Consider the following 18,764-nt stretch of genomic DNA (forward strand, 5'->3'; position numbering starts at 1 on the left):
CCCAATCAGACGGACCTTTCGAAAATCCCACATCAGTATAGGCCATATTGAAAAGCCAGCATGGCTGACAATAGCAAACATTGAGAATGTTTGAATAGCATAACCAATTACGTTTTATTCTCAATTGGTTTTCTTTATTCTTTTGAAAATACCATTTCTCGTCAAATCCCCTATTTTTATTTCTCCCTTCTGATTCTTTTGGAAATGGCCCTTTAGGCCGATGAGGGCCTAATTTTATTATTTGCTGTTTTTGTTCGGCTGTAAGAGTGTTTTCAAAATTACCCTTATCAGAAGAACTTATAACAGCTGTTACATTTTCTTTAAGGTTCAACTCGCAATCGGTACCTTCAGCTTTAACTAGGCCTACCTTAGAAAAAGGTTCCTGTAGAAGGACGTGGTCTTCTGCATCTTCAGGTAAGCCTACAGGTGTTTGCTCCAAGTCCTCATCGCTTGTAGGTACTTGTGAGCTACAAGTGGGTTCTTGAGAAACTGCAACTACTGAAGTGTCCTTCGAAAAGTAGGTAGATAACTTCTTTACTTTCTTAAGTTCAAGATTTTCTGCGTGACCTTTCTCTAACCTTCGTTTCCGATACTCAGCACCACTTAATTTTTTTGACATTATATACCAAAGGTAATAAATCATCACCACACAAATCACATCACAACAAAATAAATAATATAATCAATACTTTGCACTAACGCTAAATCTGCAATCACTACGCAAAGGTAAATTGAAGTAAGTGAATCACTCTGTGGGTCTGTACGGACGCCTTTTGTCTCAGCCAAGGTCAATGACAGACTGACTGACACAAAGACACTGCGCGGCCGTGATGCGCGTGGAAGGGGCTGCTTCCCGCCATTTTTTTAGTTTTCAGTAAATGTTTTGGCTGGAATCTTAGCAGATCATTTAGTCGTATTCGTGCTTCCTCCCAAGTTTAATGGCGTGGTGTACTTGAATTTTTTAAGAGACAAGCTACCTGCTTGATGATGTACCTCTGCATTTGCGCCAAAACATGTGGTTTATGCATGACGGGGCACCTGCGCACTACTCTCTAGCTGTTCATGGACACCTAAATGAGAGTTTCACAAATCAACGGATAGGCCGAGTTGGACCAGTTTCATGGCCAGCAAGATCACCGGACTTAAATCCTTTACCTTTGGGGACATTTAAAAACATTAGTTTACTCTTCCCCAATAGATACCATTAAAGAATTCTGATAAAACATTTCGAATGGAATAGAAACCATTAAGCAGACACCTGGAGTCTGGAACTCGATGAGAAGACACCTGAACATGTGCATTTTGAACAACGGAGGTCACTTTGAGCATCATCTTTTATCTTCCGGTGAGACTTAAAGCGATTGAAGATATGTTTATTGTATTTAAAAATACAATTTTGAACTAAAAATATGTTTGTTTTTCACCAGCTGTTACCAATCAGATACTCATTCCTTATTATAAAACAACAAAAGTTTGCTGTGTAGTGTAATACGTGAGGAGTCAATTTCATAACTTTTTTACACATTTAGTTAACTTTGCTTATTATGGTTGTTTTCAGCATTAAATTCTCTACAGTCTGTATTAAGAAAAACAATGTGTTTATTGGTCGTTTAACAAAGTTATTGGACATCAAACATTTAAGACCGTATTTTTGTTATTAGAATTTTGGCAAATTTCGTACTTTTTCTCAAAAAACGTTTCTCACTACAACCTCTAGAGTGGTATTATTTGATTTTTCAGATGATTTTCCTTATAAATCCACCTTATTTGAGTTAAAAAGTAAGAACAAAACATTTCAGAATCACTTAATTTCACCAGGTGAACTGAGAACAAAGCAGAATCTTTCGCCAGCCATTGCTCACTAATGGAGCGTTTCCGGACCTACCTTTATATAACATTTTTTTCTTATTTTTAGCTCTACAATCACGTCTTAAAATGTTTTACCATATTTCTGACTCACCCTGTATATACCAGACACAACAGACTCAATCAGAAATATCCAGATGTGTTCACTGGGTTGTGGTTTTACCATGGCCCTGTCTACGATGCTCATATTTTTCTTGTAAGTATTATGTATTACATAACCAATAACTTCAATGTAATATCTTTTAAATTTTTACTTTTTTCAAGTTTTATACTTGTTTTGTAATTTTATTGTTCTGTCTTGTTAGTATCTGTCTTCAATAATATCAAAAAATAAATATGGTTTATTTTTAATTTGAAATTCAAAAGCAAACTCTTAAGAATATTAAAAAAACAAATATTTTAGGAAACTAACTATGCCATGGGTTATTTTATTCAGCTGCTTTCTATTATTATTAATAATATAAAGAATCACTGAGCATAGGGTGGTTTCAATATGGTCCTGTCTCAATGAACTCATGGTCCTGTCTCTAGACATACTCATGTATAGAAATAACCAGATAAGTTCCTTAGATATTAATAAATTGAATGAATTAATTAATGTACATAGATAGCACCCAATGTTATATAAAAGGCACTCCGCAATAACAAGCCAAACACGTACAGGTAGTTATTAAAGTCAGAGTTGTGAATTTACTACAAGAAATTAGAAATAAACCCAGGAATGAGCAGAAATCTTGAAGTTTAAGATACATTTCCTGAATAAAAAAAATATGTAAATATGTTTCCAACAATTTGAAACTTAGTTTACATCCGTTGCTCCAGAGCATTTGGAAGTAAAGAATAAAAAAATTCTCAAATTTGGCATTAAATGTTCAAGAATGTTAAATTCTAATATTTTATTCCTTAATAAAAAAGGTTTATACCATTAAAAAAATAAAACTTTCACTTGTGAAACTTGTAAATTTTATTCAACATAACACAATTACAGCACAATAATAAATGACACAAAAATAAAGATTGTATTATTTTAAAAATATGGTTCCAATTAAATTTCTCCTTACAATTGGTTTTCAAATGTAAACTACAGTTGTAGGGAAAAATTTGTAATTTGAGTAAAAATGTATGTCACTCTCAACAAGACATAAAGCATGACATTTTACACTCTAAGAATAATGTAAATAAATTATTATTTACAATTTAATCTTTATAAAATTACCACAGACACTTTAATATTAACACTTATTATGTATTGGTAACACCAGACAACATTTATATATTTTAATAGTACTTTGTTTATTTTGTAAGTAAATAAAAAGTTGTTATTTACGTCTTTATTATGTTATTTCTTTACAAACTAAAAAAGGAATTATGTTAAAACTTGTTTAACCAAAAACATAAATTTTGTTTTCGATCTGCTAATTTCATAATGGTGAAAGTGAAACATAATTTTTATCTTAGATGTTTAATATTAAATTCGTTGAATTTAATTCTTAATATAATCTATACAATTAATTTGATATTAAACCGTCAGTGTATTATAATTTTCAAAGTGTCATAATTTTTAATAACAATTTTAAGTTACATTTTTGTATTTTTTTACATTGAAGAGTTATTGTAAAATATATTTATCTATACAAAAAACTATTCCCTTCATAATACTGTACCAAACAAAGCACTGACATAAATTCCATCAAGTTCATGCATGTTGGAACTGTATATGATGTGAACTGATTCATGTCTTGTCTTCATCTTGTTTCATTAGTCATGAAGGTAATGGATTCAATTTTTACTACAACTTTGGTGTAGCTACTCAATGTTCTGTAATATCAGTGATATTTCCTTAACCTTGGATACATGTTACTAGTTCCTTATAATTAGGGATGTCCCAATATTATCAATACAAAAAAAATATTGTAAATATCAATTTTTGATATTGTATTTTTATAAGTTAAATATTTTTACAAAAATACGGTTTATGATCATTCACAATATTTTTGTATATATTATAACTCAAAGTAAAAAAATGTAATTTACTGGATAACAGGGGCAAAACACTATCCTGTTAATGCATATATATATATATTTTAGAGAAATATGTTTTACTTGGCTCAGGTTGGTAATAATTTAAATTTTATTGTCTATTTCTCTGTGGTGTGTGGTTAATGATTGTGATGATGCCAAAACTAATTAATTGTTTTTATGTTTTGAAAGTAGCTCACACCAGGTTAACTCACATACTATAGTGATTGAGCCCATGATTCATATGTTCTTCCTAAGTTATAGGCGCTTGTTAGGTATCACACCGAAAGGAGCCCTAGTAAAAGTGATTGGCTGAGGTTTATACATTAAAGTACAAAAGATTAAAATAATAGAGTGGAAAGTCATTGTTAGAAGTTGTTTGGTTTCAACGCACTCTCATGTTATAGTATCCACCCTAGCTCACCAAAAACTGAAGGATATAGTTTCTGTTCCCATACACGTGCTGTGATTTTTACAAAGCTTTTACGTACTTAACCAAATTATTAGTTTTAAGAAAACAAAATTTATATTTTTTGATGTTTAAAATTATTGAAATCAGACTAATTCTTCTAAGCAGTTTCTTCAATGGTGTTTCTATCAATATAGGTCTTATTATACATAGTTTTATCAAAAATAATACTTGTATCTTACTGCAGTGATAACAGATATTTTTGTTTTGGTACTGAAGTTGAGCCATGAAATGATTATTTTAGTTACCTTATAATAGTGATTTAGAAAAATATAGATGTGTGCTGGCAATATGGCACACTTAGTGTTTTCAATGAGCTAAGCTCAAACTGTTTTTTTGTTTTTAACATCTTTATACCCCAAGTGATGAAAACTACTATGATATAAATATAAAACTAGTCTTCAATGTAGACATCAACTTACTTTATTACAAAGCGAAGTTTTATTGTACTATCACTAATATAAACAAATTCAACATTCTCCAATATAATTTTTTATTTTGTGCAAGGCCTTTCTGAATCAAAGATTCCATCATCAGGCATATGCACAAAATAAAAAATTATATTGGAAAATGTTGAATTTGTTTATACTAGTGATAGTACAATAAACTTTTTTTCCAATGCTCCAAGATTCTACATTCTACAAAGCGAAGTGTTGTGAAATTTTGTATAATCATGTTTATATCATATATATTGATATATTGTTGTGATAATATTGCTGTATCAATATTAAAGTTTGATAACAATCAATCTCGAATATTGGAAAATTCTTGATATTGGAACATCCATTCACAATTATAAAACTTATAAATGTATGACACTTTCTCATTGTATAGATATGCAAGTAAATATGTTTATCATATTATAATTCTTGTTTTTGGAAGTTATGTTTAATCATATTATTTTATTTTATTTATAAAAATTATTTAAATAAAAATTGTTGAACACACTCTGCACTTTTTTTCTAAGTTCAAAAATGAAATGAAAACAGAAAACTGTATGTAAAAACATGTAAACAACAACAAAGTCAACATTTTTATTAACCCATTTTACTTTTTAAGGTATTTTTTAAATCTTGAGATTTGAATACATAGACTACTAAAAAGAAAGAACTACTTTAGCACCTCTTATGGTAAAAACTCGTAATATGTTTAATTCTTATCAAAAACACAAATTTAACTTACTTCCAAACTTAACAAATTTTGTTATAATACCAGATCAATAAAAATAAGTTGCCTTGCATTATTAAAAAATAAAAAGTTCATCACACAAATTTATGTACGAAGTTAGAATAGAAAAGAATAGAGTTTACAAAGAGGAAGGATATCAAGTTTAAGAATCACGTTTGTTTTTTAAATATTATTTCAATAACAGACCAATTCTATAAATATATAGGGGTATACTCCGCTATATTCAACTGTTAAATTGCCCCATCTTTAAGGCACAAATATTCAAAACACAGTTATTGCCAATTTTTTTAAATACTCACTTATTCAGGGTGTACCAGAAACATAAAAAAACTTGTAGGACACCTGAAATTGAATTTTTCTAAATAAAAGTGCCTTTTCAGAGAGAGTCATCTAATGTTTGACAATGATGGATTTTGGAGCCAGAGGCAAATTGCATTTGATCAGAAAACAACTTAGGTTAATTGATCTTCACCTGTAATAATTTTGGTGGTGGTAGAAATGGAATGACAGCAAAAGATTTAAACATACCAAATGATAAATTTTGTATATGCCATATTTCCCTTACACATAAAATCTGATCAATAAATATAAAAACCAATAGTTATTTCAGCTTTAACCAACGGGATAAACAGATTGTATATGGTGGCCAAATGGCCATTTTCAATGGACCATATTAAGGCATTGAAGTCATAATTTAAACAAAATTGTTCTATCACAATAACATAAAATTAAATTAAATTCTTTATCAAAAGAAAACAAGTAAAGAGTAATAAAAACCCTCTTTGATTAGTCAAATATTAAACTGTTATTAACAAGTATTGCAATTTTTAAGAAGTGTAAAAATTTCTCTCAGCAGGATAATATATATTAGAACTTACATAATTCCATTAAGAATACAATTTAAAATACTTACAATGCCAACTATATTGATGACTATACAATTAATTAATTAATAACTTAATTGACAACTATGATGAATATGCAATTAAATTATGAATTTATTCATTGCATTTATCTATTGTTAATTTATCAATTATACCTACAGTTAGTTTTGTCATATTTAAACTTACAAATACATACAAATATAATAATCTAAAGGTAATTTATTTAAAACCACAGTCTTATACTGTATTGAGATTTAACTCTCAATGATTTGTGTTTACTTACATACTGGCATATAACTCTCAGCCACTTTTAGCATTTTCTTTAGATAATGTTAAATACCTTTGAACATATAACCAATATGTATTATTTTATATAATTTACATAATATATGGCCTCGAGGAGCAATACTATATTAGCAAAGCTGTTTTATACTTCAAAAGATTTTGTTTCTAACTACCTTAATGCTTATTATAATGAATCAATTAAGTTTTGAAGCCAAATAAAAATGTCAAAACTAATTTTTATTCTAAATGATGGTGACCAAAGTTTTCATTTAGGCCAATATTGTGAGAAAGATTTGTTCTGTAAGAAGAAAATATAATATGAGCAAAACTATAACTTTCTTGATGGTGATTAATTATAATTCATGCATTTGTTTATAGGATGTACTGTACAATTTCAATATGCTTAGAGGTTTTTAGTAAAAATCTGCATTTCTCAAAACAGTCAAATTGTCCAGTATTTGTCTATGTCTCTGAAAATTAAAATTTTACATTGGTATATTATGGAATATAAGTTGTTATTAAATGTTATTTCAAACTTATTCTAAGTTTTACTTGAACTTTGTAGGGCCATGTAAGGGTTTAGTTAACATTTTTGTACTACTCTCCAATTTTAAAGGTTAAATGCTTAAAATAACACTTAATTAACTTGTAATTTGTTTGTGTTGAATAAACCTGAATATACACTTCCTGGACTAGATTTAAATGATTATAGCAAAATATATTTATAAGAAATAGCACCAGTGTGGAACAATATTTTACATTAAGGGTATTAAATTAATACAGATTAGAAATAACAATGTATACAAAAATAGAAAATAAAATTAAATATTTACTTTCATATGTACATAACTCAATAAAATATGATTTGATTATTAAATTTTATTAAAATAAAAACAATTAAACTCTTACAAAACTAAACATCTTTTTAATACAATATTATTTTGTACAATAAAACTTAAAATGAACTAATGACTAAATGAAGGCCCATTCAATATAAGTGATCATTTTTAAGTACAGTTTATTGTATACTTGGTTATAAACGGCTTAAGTACAATACAATTTTTTAAACATTTGAGTAGTTAAAAAAATTACTTATTGAGGTCAATAATTCATAAAATTTAGAGTAGTTATTTTTTTAAACAAAATAAAATAAATCACCTTAAATACTTTTATATCTAATGTTCAAGTACACACATAAAATGTAATTTAAGCATTTCATGTGCAAACTGCTAAAATCACCTGCATTGCATATTTGACTTCATTGTTCTTCCTCTGCCACCCCCTGGATTTCTTTTGTAACTATTTCAACACTCCCTGAACCATAATACGTTGCTATTTCTGCACATTATGTCATTGTTTTGTATAAAAACTATTCATGGAAGTGAACATTTTTGTAGGGATGTTGGGATAGCCTTTTTGCACAGACTGTTTCAGCAGCTTTGTATCACGTATAAATTTGGAGAGACAATTTTTATATGAACGTTTTCACACTGTAATGGTACTTAATACAGAATGTATTTAATATTTTAATACATTTTAATATTGGCACTTTATGTCTATGGGTGATTTCAAGCTCTCACCTGGAACCAGTTATTACATTATTTACGACTAAGCTTAGGTGATAATTTGTTATAATATGAAAACGCTGTGCTACAACTGATATTCAAACCCAGATCCTGAGGTGAGACTCTGACCACTCAGCCAACTGGCATGTATTTTTGGGGTTTAGAATTTTTTAATAGTATTGTGTAGTTTATGCACATACCTTATTTTTGTTGTTGTAAGATATATTACATCTTTGTAATAAATTTTATTTCAAAAGTACTCTGTAAGTATGAAATTGATGTTTTAGATGTTTTCTGTCAGAAAAATACGTAGAGACAATATGAACATGATATGTACTGTAGTTTTTAAAATATACCCAAAACAAAGTACATTGTTATTTGAACATAATGTTTATTTTTTGTTCAAGTCTATTTTATATGCTTCAAAACCATGTACAACTCATACACTCAAACACACAGTTTCTTAAAATATTTATTTAGTGCCAAAGTTGGGCACAAACTTTCTAACTCTACATATTAAAGATTGATTAATATATATTTATAAATTATATTAATACCAAAAGGTGAAGGATGAGATTGTATAGTTATCTATAATTTTGATCATATTTTAGACAGATTTCTATGGCATTTACATCAATTTCATAGGATATAAATTATGAAAATGTAATAGTCTTCTAAAAAAAGCTGCTGTTTATATAAAAAACCATCAATTTATAGGTAAAAATAGTTTTCTGTAAATCAAAAAAGCACTGTAAAATGAGAATTACATCAAAAAGTGGTGCATAAATTGCTGGAAGCGTGTGCAAAATATTATTCATAAGAATAACATAGTTTAAATGATTTGACACGCAAATTTAAATTCTATATATTAAAGCCCACAATCAACTGAAGACTAGATTTTACTACTTTATAAAGTAAACGTATGCGTACTTTGCAGACTACCATGCTGCCTTTCTTTATACTCTCGGTAATAGTTTAAAAAAAAGTACGAATAACAGTTAATGTGATACAGTACAGTATATGCTCTCACTTCCAAATTCTTGTTTGCTATATTATCCTATTTCTTTTGTTTAGTCTATGAATTATACCAAAAGTTATATATCTAAACAGTATCATATGTCTCATCAGTAAAAAACAGAAGCGATGTCCCCTTGGTGATTTTTGTCATACAAAATTGCATTTAGTGTCTGGTGTATTGCTTTGTGATTATATTTGCTGCGATCACAGATTCAATGTGCTGGCTTTTTCCCTAAAGTTGTAGTCATGGAGCAAATGGTTTGTTGAATCATGTTAATACCCCGTCCCTCTGTTTTTGTTCCTTCAGCTACTGCAAATATGCTGCCCCATAATGTCAAAGGAAACAAAATTTTAGTACTTTACATTTTAGTAATTTTGTTTATTAAATAAAATTCAGAATAAATTAATTGGTTTGAATTCGTTACTGCTGCATCTATAATAAAAGGTAAATAATAATATATCATTATTATATATTAATAATAACATATTATAATAATATGTAAAACATGTCATTCAATATTTATTTATGCAAATACACAATGGCATGGCTTGTGCTCTGTGACTCAATCAGCTGTCAAAAAAATTGCATATTTTAGTAAAACTCAACTTTATTATGTTTTACACATAAAAAGTACACATTTTTTCAATGTTTGAATTTTGTTTGGAAACACTCCATGCAAGCTGGATAAACTGGTTCGTTACACTTCCTGCTGATGGATCTTGCCACTTTTTTCTGGGAGGATAGACAGTCTATGTTTCCTTTGGGTGGTGGCTTACACCATCATACCTTACTTCAATAGCATTTTGATTGGAATTTGCTGCTTTTTCAGTGGTTCTGGAGAAGGCTCGTTAACAAGGTCTTCCTCTTTTTTTGCTACAAAACTTTGAGCCATGAAAGATGTAGCTAGGGCATTTTTTAAGATCAGTGGGTATTTGGGTTGTTTAGTTTCAATTTTGTACAAGTGCTATGGGTCTTGTCAAGTTCAGTCATGAATGTCCAGGTCTGTCTGTCATTAGTTAATGATTCTGTACTTACGTTTGAGCATAAGTTCTCATTAGAGCTTTTCCCAATTTCTTGAGTCAAGAGTTCTGCCAGTTCTTCTGTCAGTCTTCATCATCACACCCGATATCAGATAAATCTGAACCTGATGGAATATCAAGGTCACTGGAAGGACCTTCCAATAACTGACTTACATAATCTTCTTGCATTTCCTATTCTTGACTGTAAGAATACACTATTGTTTAGACTATGGCCTATATAGGACAGTATATAAAATAATAACTGCAAAATTGTAAACAACTACATGTGCACCATGTGGGGCCACATACATTTTTTTCCGTTTATAGTTTTGAAAGAGAAAAGTGCTTCTATTTAAATATATGTGTTTAATATACACATTTCATTGGATAAGACATGCTATTTTTACTTACCTTTACACTGAAACAACAGTACAAAATAAAATATTCTTATTGCCAATCTCCAATATTAATCCAAATGTGTATGCAATCATTAAGTCTAAGGTTATTAATCTTCTGGCACTGTATAGTGCCTCCATGCGAGAAGAGGTTAAGAGTGGGACATATTTTGGAACACAAATATGCTTGCGTTTGTATTCTGACATCCAAGTAACGTATATTTTATTTATGTCTGTCCACTATATTTGTGTGATTGAGTGACAAACATCCAAACATTTCCACAAACTTTCTCATTTATAATAATAAATATAGCATTATTCTTCTATTTTTAACAAAACTGTTATTTTTTTAAACTCTTACAGTAATTAAGAAGATTCAATTGGTATACAAAGTTACATTAAACATCATGGTTTATTGCTTTGTAATATAAAATAAAACTGTCAATTTAAAAATTAATATATAAATGGAGTGTTATAAAATGCTAAGAAAGAAATGTTGGTAGCCTCAATCCAATACAAATTTGTTTTATTAGAAATGCTATGACTTGTAATAGAGACAAATTGAACAAAGCATCAGTCTTAGAATTCTTGATTTCCATAAGAATTGTAAACAATGTAATATGTTTTAAATTATCATACAAAATTTTGATAAGAAATTATTAAAATTTAACTGATTTAAAAGTTATAAAGTGTAGGCCAGAAAGAAATGACTGATATAATTAAGAGGAAAAAATTATTGAGATAAAATCACAGCCTGTAAATGGGCAATGCGTTTTGAAAATGAATAAACTAAAACTAAAACACTAATATTAACTAAAGCACTGAAATAGAAGCACATTTTTAAATTTCAACTATCCTATTTCATACTGTGGTAAAATTCAAAGTTATGTTTTTACAAAATGTACAAGAAGCGTGGCACTTATTGGCATTGCGTCAGACACTTCATAGGATCCGCTAGGCAGTTTAACAAAAATAGTCAATTTTATGTACAGTTCTTAAAATAAGTGATCACAATAATACTAGAGTTGAATGGCCAACAATAACTATGAGTATGACATATGTCGTGGTATGATGTATCCACCATGATGTCAAGATTGACAGAGCTCATGTTATGATGTTTAGGTTTAAGCTGAGGAACATCACGATGAGACGACAGTCAACAGATGGCACATCACGATGCAGGAAGGCGCCTGCGAGCCATCAAGCGATGTCATCTGCCCAGGTCTGGTAGAATTGAAATCTAAAACACAATTAAATAAAACATCTGTGTTGGCACTAGTAAGAAAAATCTTATACTATGTTGAACTTGAATATAATTAATTGCTAAAATATTTGTATCTGAAAATTATTAAGTTCTTCTATAATACTGCTACATAACATAATCTCAAAAACAGACTACTAGCAACTGTACATTAAATACAGGGTTTGTAAAGTAAACCCATTCTTGATTGTCTGGGGCACTAAGGGTACGATAGACCACTGATGACTAAAAACCTGGCTATCAGCAGCTGTGCAATTATAATAGTGTGTGTAAAGTAAATCCACTCTTGATTGTCTGGGGTCCTAGTGGTACGATAGACCACTGATGACTAAATAACCTGGCTATCAGCAGCTATGCAATTATAATAGTATGTGTAAAGTAAATCCACTCTTGATTGTCTGGGGTCCTAACGGTACGATAGACCACTGATGACTAAAAAACCTTGCTATCGGCAGCTATGCAATTATAATAGTATGTGTAAAGTAAATCCACTCTTGATTGTCTGGGGTCCTAACGGTACGATAGACCACTGATGACTAAATAACCTGGCTATCAGCAGCTATGCAATTATAATAGTATGTGTAAAGTAAATCCACTCTTGATTGTATGGGGTCCTAACGGTACGATAGACCACTGATGACTAAAAAACCTTGCTATCGGTAGCTGTGCAATTATAATAGTGTGTGTAAAGTAGACCCACTCTTGATTGTCTGGGGCACTAAGGGTACGATAGACCACTGATGAATAAAAAACCTGGCTATCAGCAGCCGTGCAATTATAATAGTGTGTAAAGTAAATCCACTCTTGATTGTCTGGAGTCCTAACGGTACGATAGACTATTGATGACTAATAAACCTGGCTATCAGCAGCTGTGCAATTTTAATGGTGTGTAAAGTAAATCCACTCTTGATTGTCTGGGGCCCTAGTGGTACGATAGACCACTGATGACTAATAAACCTGGCTATCAGCAGCTGTGCAATTATAATAGTGTGTGTAAAGTAAATCCACTCTTGATTGTCTGGTGCACTAAGGGTACGAAAGACCATTGTGGCTCAAAACTATAGTCAAACCAAAACCATATGAAGATTACACAAACTACTTCTTAATGCCATTAATTGAAAATAACTAATAAACTTATTTTTCTTTGAAAAGTGGTTTAATGGTATTCTACTGAATTTTACTTCCCAAATAAATTAGAATTAATTGAACAAAAGTATATAGTTAGAGAACCTACTATGAAAAGAGGATTTATTTCAAAAGGTAAAAAGAATAAATTACTAAAACAATACAGAGTTTCAAGAAGAAAATTTACAAGATATCTGAGTGTTAAAGTAAATATATAACTGATATTTTTTGTACTTGACTAAAAGATGACGTGGAATGTCATAACCAAATTAGAATTTATATGTTGGTACACAGAACACACAACACACTTTCACATTCATATCTCAGTTCACAGAATACATATCCAGCATATGCTCTTTTATTTGGGTGCATTAGCTGTATTCAACAAGTTATTTTTGTACAAGTACACAAATAAGAGAGTTGGACAAACTAAAAATAACATGACAGTTACTGAAAAGTCTGACCATATTTTCGCCCATAAAAATGTTATGATCTTTCATTTGGTATTAAATACTATTTATTATACATTTAAGCACTATAGTTCTATCAAAAGTACTATTTTATGTAATATTTTGTAACTGATAACATAAATCAAACACACAATGCAATACAACTGGACATAAACAGCTTTTAACAGGAACAGGAAGAGATTATAAGCAGTTAGCTATCTGCAAGTGATAGCTGATTCACAGAATATAATTTATTTATATCTGTTGTGTAAAAGAATAGAAACAAAATTTGTATTGCAGTATTTAGTTACAATGGTTTATAGATACCACACAAATGCCAATATTATTTAAAAAAATATATTTCTGCATTACCCTTATCTCAACACTATGATAAAGGTCTGTTTGGTTCTACTACTTGTATAATACAACTGTCCTTTTCTCAGACACTAGTCTGTAAATAATTTAAATAAATAAAAAATGTATATGGAAAACACATTTAATATATGTACTTAACTAAATGATTTAAAGTCAATGTTAAGTCAAAATCAAAATATTTGAACCATTGAACATTAAACATTGTTTTTGTGTCAGTCAAAACTTAAAATAACTAATTTAAATAAATAATCGTTAAAAGAACTGACCAGTTCAATTACTGAAAAGATCCACATTAATATATTAGCTTACAGGACCTCTCTTAAGCTATAGAAAGCCCCCTCGGACAGATAGAATCTTACTTTTTTCTTAAACATTGCTATATTAGAGGTATATTTTATTTCAGGTGGAGTACTATTGTAAAACTTAGGTCCTTTCAAAAAATGAGTTAATAGAAAGAGAATGTTTAAAATGGTCAGGATCAAAATCATGTTTGTATCTTGTTTTAAATTTACGAGTCAGAGTTCTAAAATAATTAGAGTAATTAGGAATAAAAATTAGTGCATGGTATATTAATGTGAAGGTAGTGTTAAGACAACCGTCCAAAACCGCTCTCTACAGCTGTCACACGACCACATCCCCAAACAATTCTCAATGCCTTTTTTTATGGAGAGTGAAAACCTTTTGGAAACAATTTAAAGTGGTAAACCGCCAGAATATTAACCCGTACGTTAGAAGACTTGTGGACTCTGTCATAAGCGAGAAAAAAGGCATCCTGTGAACCAACTGAAGCTAGACATTTCTAGACATAAAAAGAGTTTATTTTTTTACATAGATAATCTATATGAACATTCCATTTCAGATTAATTTGAATATGGAAATTCAAAATTTTACAACAGATGAAGTGCTGAATATTTAATTATTCAGATGAAGGTTTAGAGGAAGATGGTTAGATGAGAAAATGGTCGATTCAGTTTTGGACGTGTTTTGGAAGAGTCTATATTTCTGCCAGTACATAAAAGGAAAACGTCACAAGTACAGTGTGTAATTGTACTCACTTACAGAACATTTTAGATTGATTCTGGTGTAGGAGGGAAAGGTCATACAGAAAAGGTTGTATTGTATTTGGTAATAGAAAAACTGAATAATGGCCACTCCATTTTCGTGGATAACTTTTACAACAGTTATTCACTAGCCTCAAAGCTCCTAGCACAGAATACGTATTGCACCAGGACTTTGCATCTCACAGAAAAATATTCCAAATGAGATACAGACTGCCAAACTAAAGAAAGGTAAGACTGTGGCAATGTATGGGAATAGCGTCATTATAGGAAAGTGGCATGACAAGCGTGTTGTGACCTATATAAGCACCGAATTGGTGGACTTCATCACCAGACATAATACTGTAACCAAAAAGCCACTCCCCATCGGTATAACGCATACATGAGTGGTGTAGATAGGGCTGACCAATTACTATAATACTACCTTGTGAACAAAAATCAATTACCCTCAATGAATTTTTATGAGTTTAGACTTTTTCTTTTTTAGGTTAGCAAACATAAGGATTCTAATCAGTTCTTAATTTTAGACTATCAACAAGTGCAGCTAAGTACCTCGCTAAGTATCGCCCAGTTGTCTGTCTCACTGTGGACAGTGAGCCTCATCTGCCGTATGATACCAAGCGCTCGAGGTACTGGGCCCTCCGCCAAGCCCAGGCTGTCGAACTTGCCTGCAACAACACATCAGCACAATGTAGTACATTCTTAGAGAATTCTCAACATTATATTGTAATGGAAATGTTGAGTTCAGTCAGCTCCATTTCACCATCCACTAAGTGTGCAGCGTCTGAAATCTGACACTGTCACAGACTTAACTCTTGGACTTATTGTCCACCTGACACCTGACGAAACAATGAGAACACCTCTTCATCTAGATTACACTTTGATTTTGTAGTCTAGGTGACTCTGATGTACAAAAGATGCAAAAGTTTGTTTTGAGCTCCTATGCTATACACTTCTTTTGGATCTCTTCAGATTAATGTGGACTACTGCACTAAGCGGAAGGTGAAATGGAGCTTAACATTCGCATTAAACTGTAAGTATGTACTTTTTTCATCTTAATTTCTCACCAAATCACAATGTTACTTTTTAAATGAAATTCTTTCTCTTTTCTGTACAAAAATACAAAGAAGGTAGAAGTATATCACACCATGTACCATGTAACAGGCTTTACTAAGGTTGCATGCAAAATTATAAACCTCTAGCTCATTTCATTCTTGAGATATCCTGCGGTAAGAAAAACAGACATACATCTTACAGAAAATAAATTTTTACATCCTCCTGGCATACAAAAAGAGAAGTTGTGTCAGCAATTTCATGGTTGGACATGAACCTTCACAGAACTCATTCTTGTGTATTTAAAAGTGAAGTTTCATCCAAAAATTTAAAATCTGTAGATGATCTTTATTCAGATATCTTGCCACATATCACATTTCAATGTTTGTTCATTGAGTTAGGTTCCATATCAGTGTTTAAATAATAATAGTTCCAGTGAGTAAGAGAGGTACTACAATACAATAGTGCGCTAAAACCAGATCTTGTCATTGACTTTTAGCATTGACTTTCACTCTATTGGTTTTTTCTTTTTACTGTTTGAATAATCTACATTTGATAATATATGACATATTAAAATCTCATATGGTTATATCCAGCTTATTTATAAATTTATTATTTTTGTAATTTTTTGTTGCTATTATGGTTACCCAAAAGACAAATGAAACAAATTTTCTAACTCTACATACCATCATTGAACTCATTATTACTAATATATAAATGAAAATATAAAACACATTCATTGAAAATTACAAAATTACTACTGATGTAACTGACCAGCAAACATTGGAAGTACTAAACAGCTACAAGGCCCAACCATAAATACTTAAAGTTCTTCAAACAGGTTGTGGAGTATGATTAATCATTCACACAAGCCCAGCTCTTATCATTTTCATATTTCATAAAAATTGGTCAACATCCATATAAAATTTCCAACCTGTCAAAGTATATGTGATGCCAGTACGTCGAGTTACCAGATCACAAACTCCAGAATAGGGAAAAGTTAACAGGTGTGTAGAACAAAACGTATACACAGAAACACTTATATTTATTTTCAACTGATACATCACAATTGTACTGAACCCGTAGAAAGAAACATTTTAGATCTAATGACCTTGATCTACGTATTGTATCCTTTGTATTGTAATCATTAAATCACTGAATCAGTGAATCATGCACACAAAGTTTTAAATTTAAAATAATTTTATGTTATTTCATGATTATGGCTAGAAAAGGTGCAAAACCTAGTAAAAAACAGTTGTAGTAAAATATGTTCTGGGAAAGTATGGAAGTAGGTGACAACTTACCAACAATGATGAAACCGTCAGCAGTAGTATTGTAAGTGTCATAGGTGATTGGCAATTGTTGAGGTAATACTTCAACTGTCGTGTTGTACAATCTATCTGACGGGTGCTCAGCATTCCCGCTACGAAAAGTGTACCTTAACAAAGAATAAAAATCATGGTCACAGCACTTAAATTTTGTAAAAATACTCATCCACTATATATTGTAGTAGAAACTTTAGAGATCATAATAATGTATGGAGAATTGAACTATTCCACTTTTTCCATGTAGGTGACATGCAGTGGTGTAAGACACTGTATTCATACAGTAAAAGTGATTTTTAAAATTCACATTGAATAAAAAAGTAAAAAAAATGTAAATAGTTTAAAAAGCCTAATGTAGATACTTCATATATGAAACTTGTTTTGGAAACTGAATATATATATATATATATATATATATTCCAAAACAAGTTTCATATATGAAGTATATATATATTTATTCAATTCAAAATGCTTTTTTGACAGTCATGTGATGCATGAAAGGTCAGATAGAAATTTATTTGTCAAAACCAACTAGACACTTCTGATAGTTTAGATGAGCTCCTCTCTGCTCCAACTCAGTGTTTAACTGCTCCATAATATCATTACATTGTGTTCATTTATTGCATTATTGTCAAAGGCACATTGTGGTACATTCATAATACCTGCCAGCCAAAACCATCTGGATGAATTTTTAACTACTCCATTCAAATTCTACATTTCAATAGTTCCTTTCCTTTCCGGTGATATGTACCTGCACTTTAAGTGATCGTTTTGATACAAACCATAAATTGAAACAAAACTAATAAGCTTCGAGAAATGAGTGAGGCAGGCATAGGGGTGACGTGACATAAGCTATACCATTCATAAGCCTTCTGCTTTCCGCATGGTAGTGGTCATGCTCCGTCTTACTCCTGTTCCCAACTGATTTAACAAAATTATAACCAGTCATCAATTCAGGGAATTACCATAATTGGTCATAATATGTGAGTGTCACCATGACACTGATATTAAATGTGTACATTTATTTCTTATTTTTGCTAATTTAAATTTTCATTAACATGTTCAATCCCGTTGTAGCCAAGGAGGCATTGTGTACATGTCACACCACTAGTACAAGGGTATTTTTAAGTGACTAAATTTTCACCATTTAATAATAAATTGTAATTATTGCTTTGTTAAATATTTATTTAGATGTCTACAAATACCAAATCGACCTCTGTTTCTGGAAATCGGTCTTCAAAGTATTGATTACTTTTTAATGTTTACAAGTTGAGATTCAGCTGATTTGTAATCAAATGTTCTGATTAGATGAGTCTATTCCTGCTGGTTTCTCACATGTTTCTATTGCTATTAGCTAAATTGAATTCCTGCTCTTTTCTCACATGTTTCACCGTTATTATTTGGGAGTTG

General features: G+C 30.5%; 1 protein-coding gene across 2 annotated transcripts in view; it reads right to left on the minus strand.

The window, feature by feature from the left end:
* Positions 1-9,883: 9,883 nt before the first annotated feature.
* LOC124363408 (alpha-1,3-mannosyl-glycoprotein 4-beta-N-acetylglucosaminyltransferase B) overlaps positions 9,884-18,764 on the minus strand; it is a 134,762-nt gene continuing 125,881 nt past the window's right edge. For both annotated transcript variants that reach the window (XM_046818668.1, XM_046818661.1), the window contains 3 exons: positions 17,334-17,467; positions 15,529-15,644; positions 9,884-11,948 (listed from right to left, as the gene is read on the minus strand). In XM_046818668.1, the coding sequence (XP_046674624.1) occupies positions 11,919-11,948; positions 15,529-15,644; positions 17,334-17,467 (280 nt within the window). In that variant the 3' untranslated portion in view covers positions 9,884-11,918. The remainder of the gene's footprint in view (positions 11,949-15,528; positions 15,645-17,333; positions 17,468-18,764) is intronic.

Source organism: Homalodisca vitripennis, chromosome 1, assembly GCF_021130785.1.
Source record: "Homalodisca vitripennis isolate AUS2020 chromosome 1, UT_GWSS_2.1, whole genome shotgun sequence".
NCBI classification, from domain to species: domain Eukaryota; kingdom Metazoa; phylum Arthropoda; class Insecta; order Hemiptera; family Cicadellidae; genus Homalodisca; species Homalodisca vitripennis.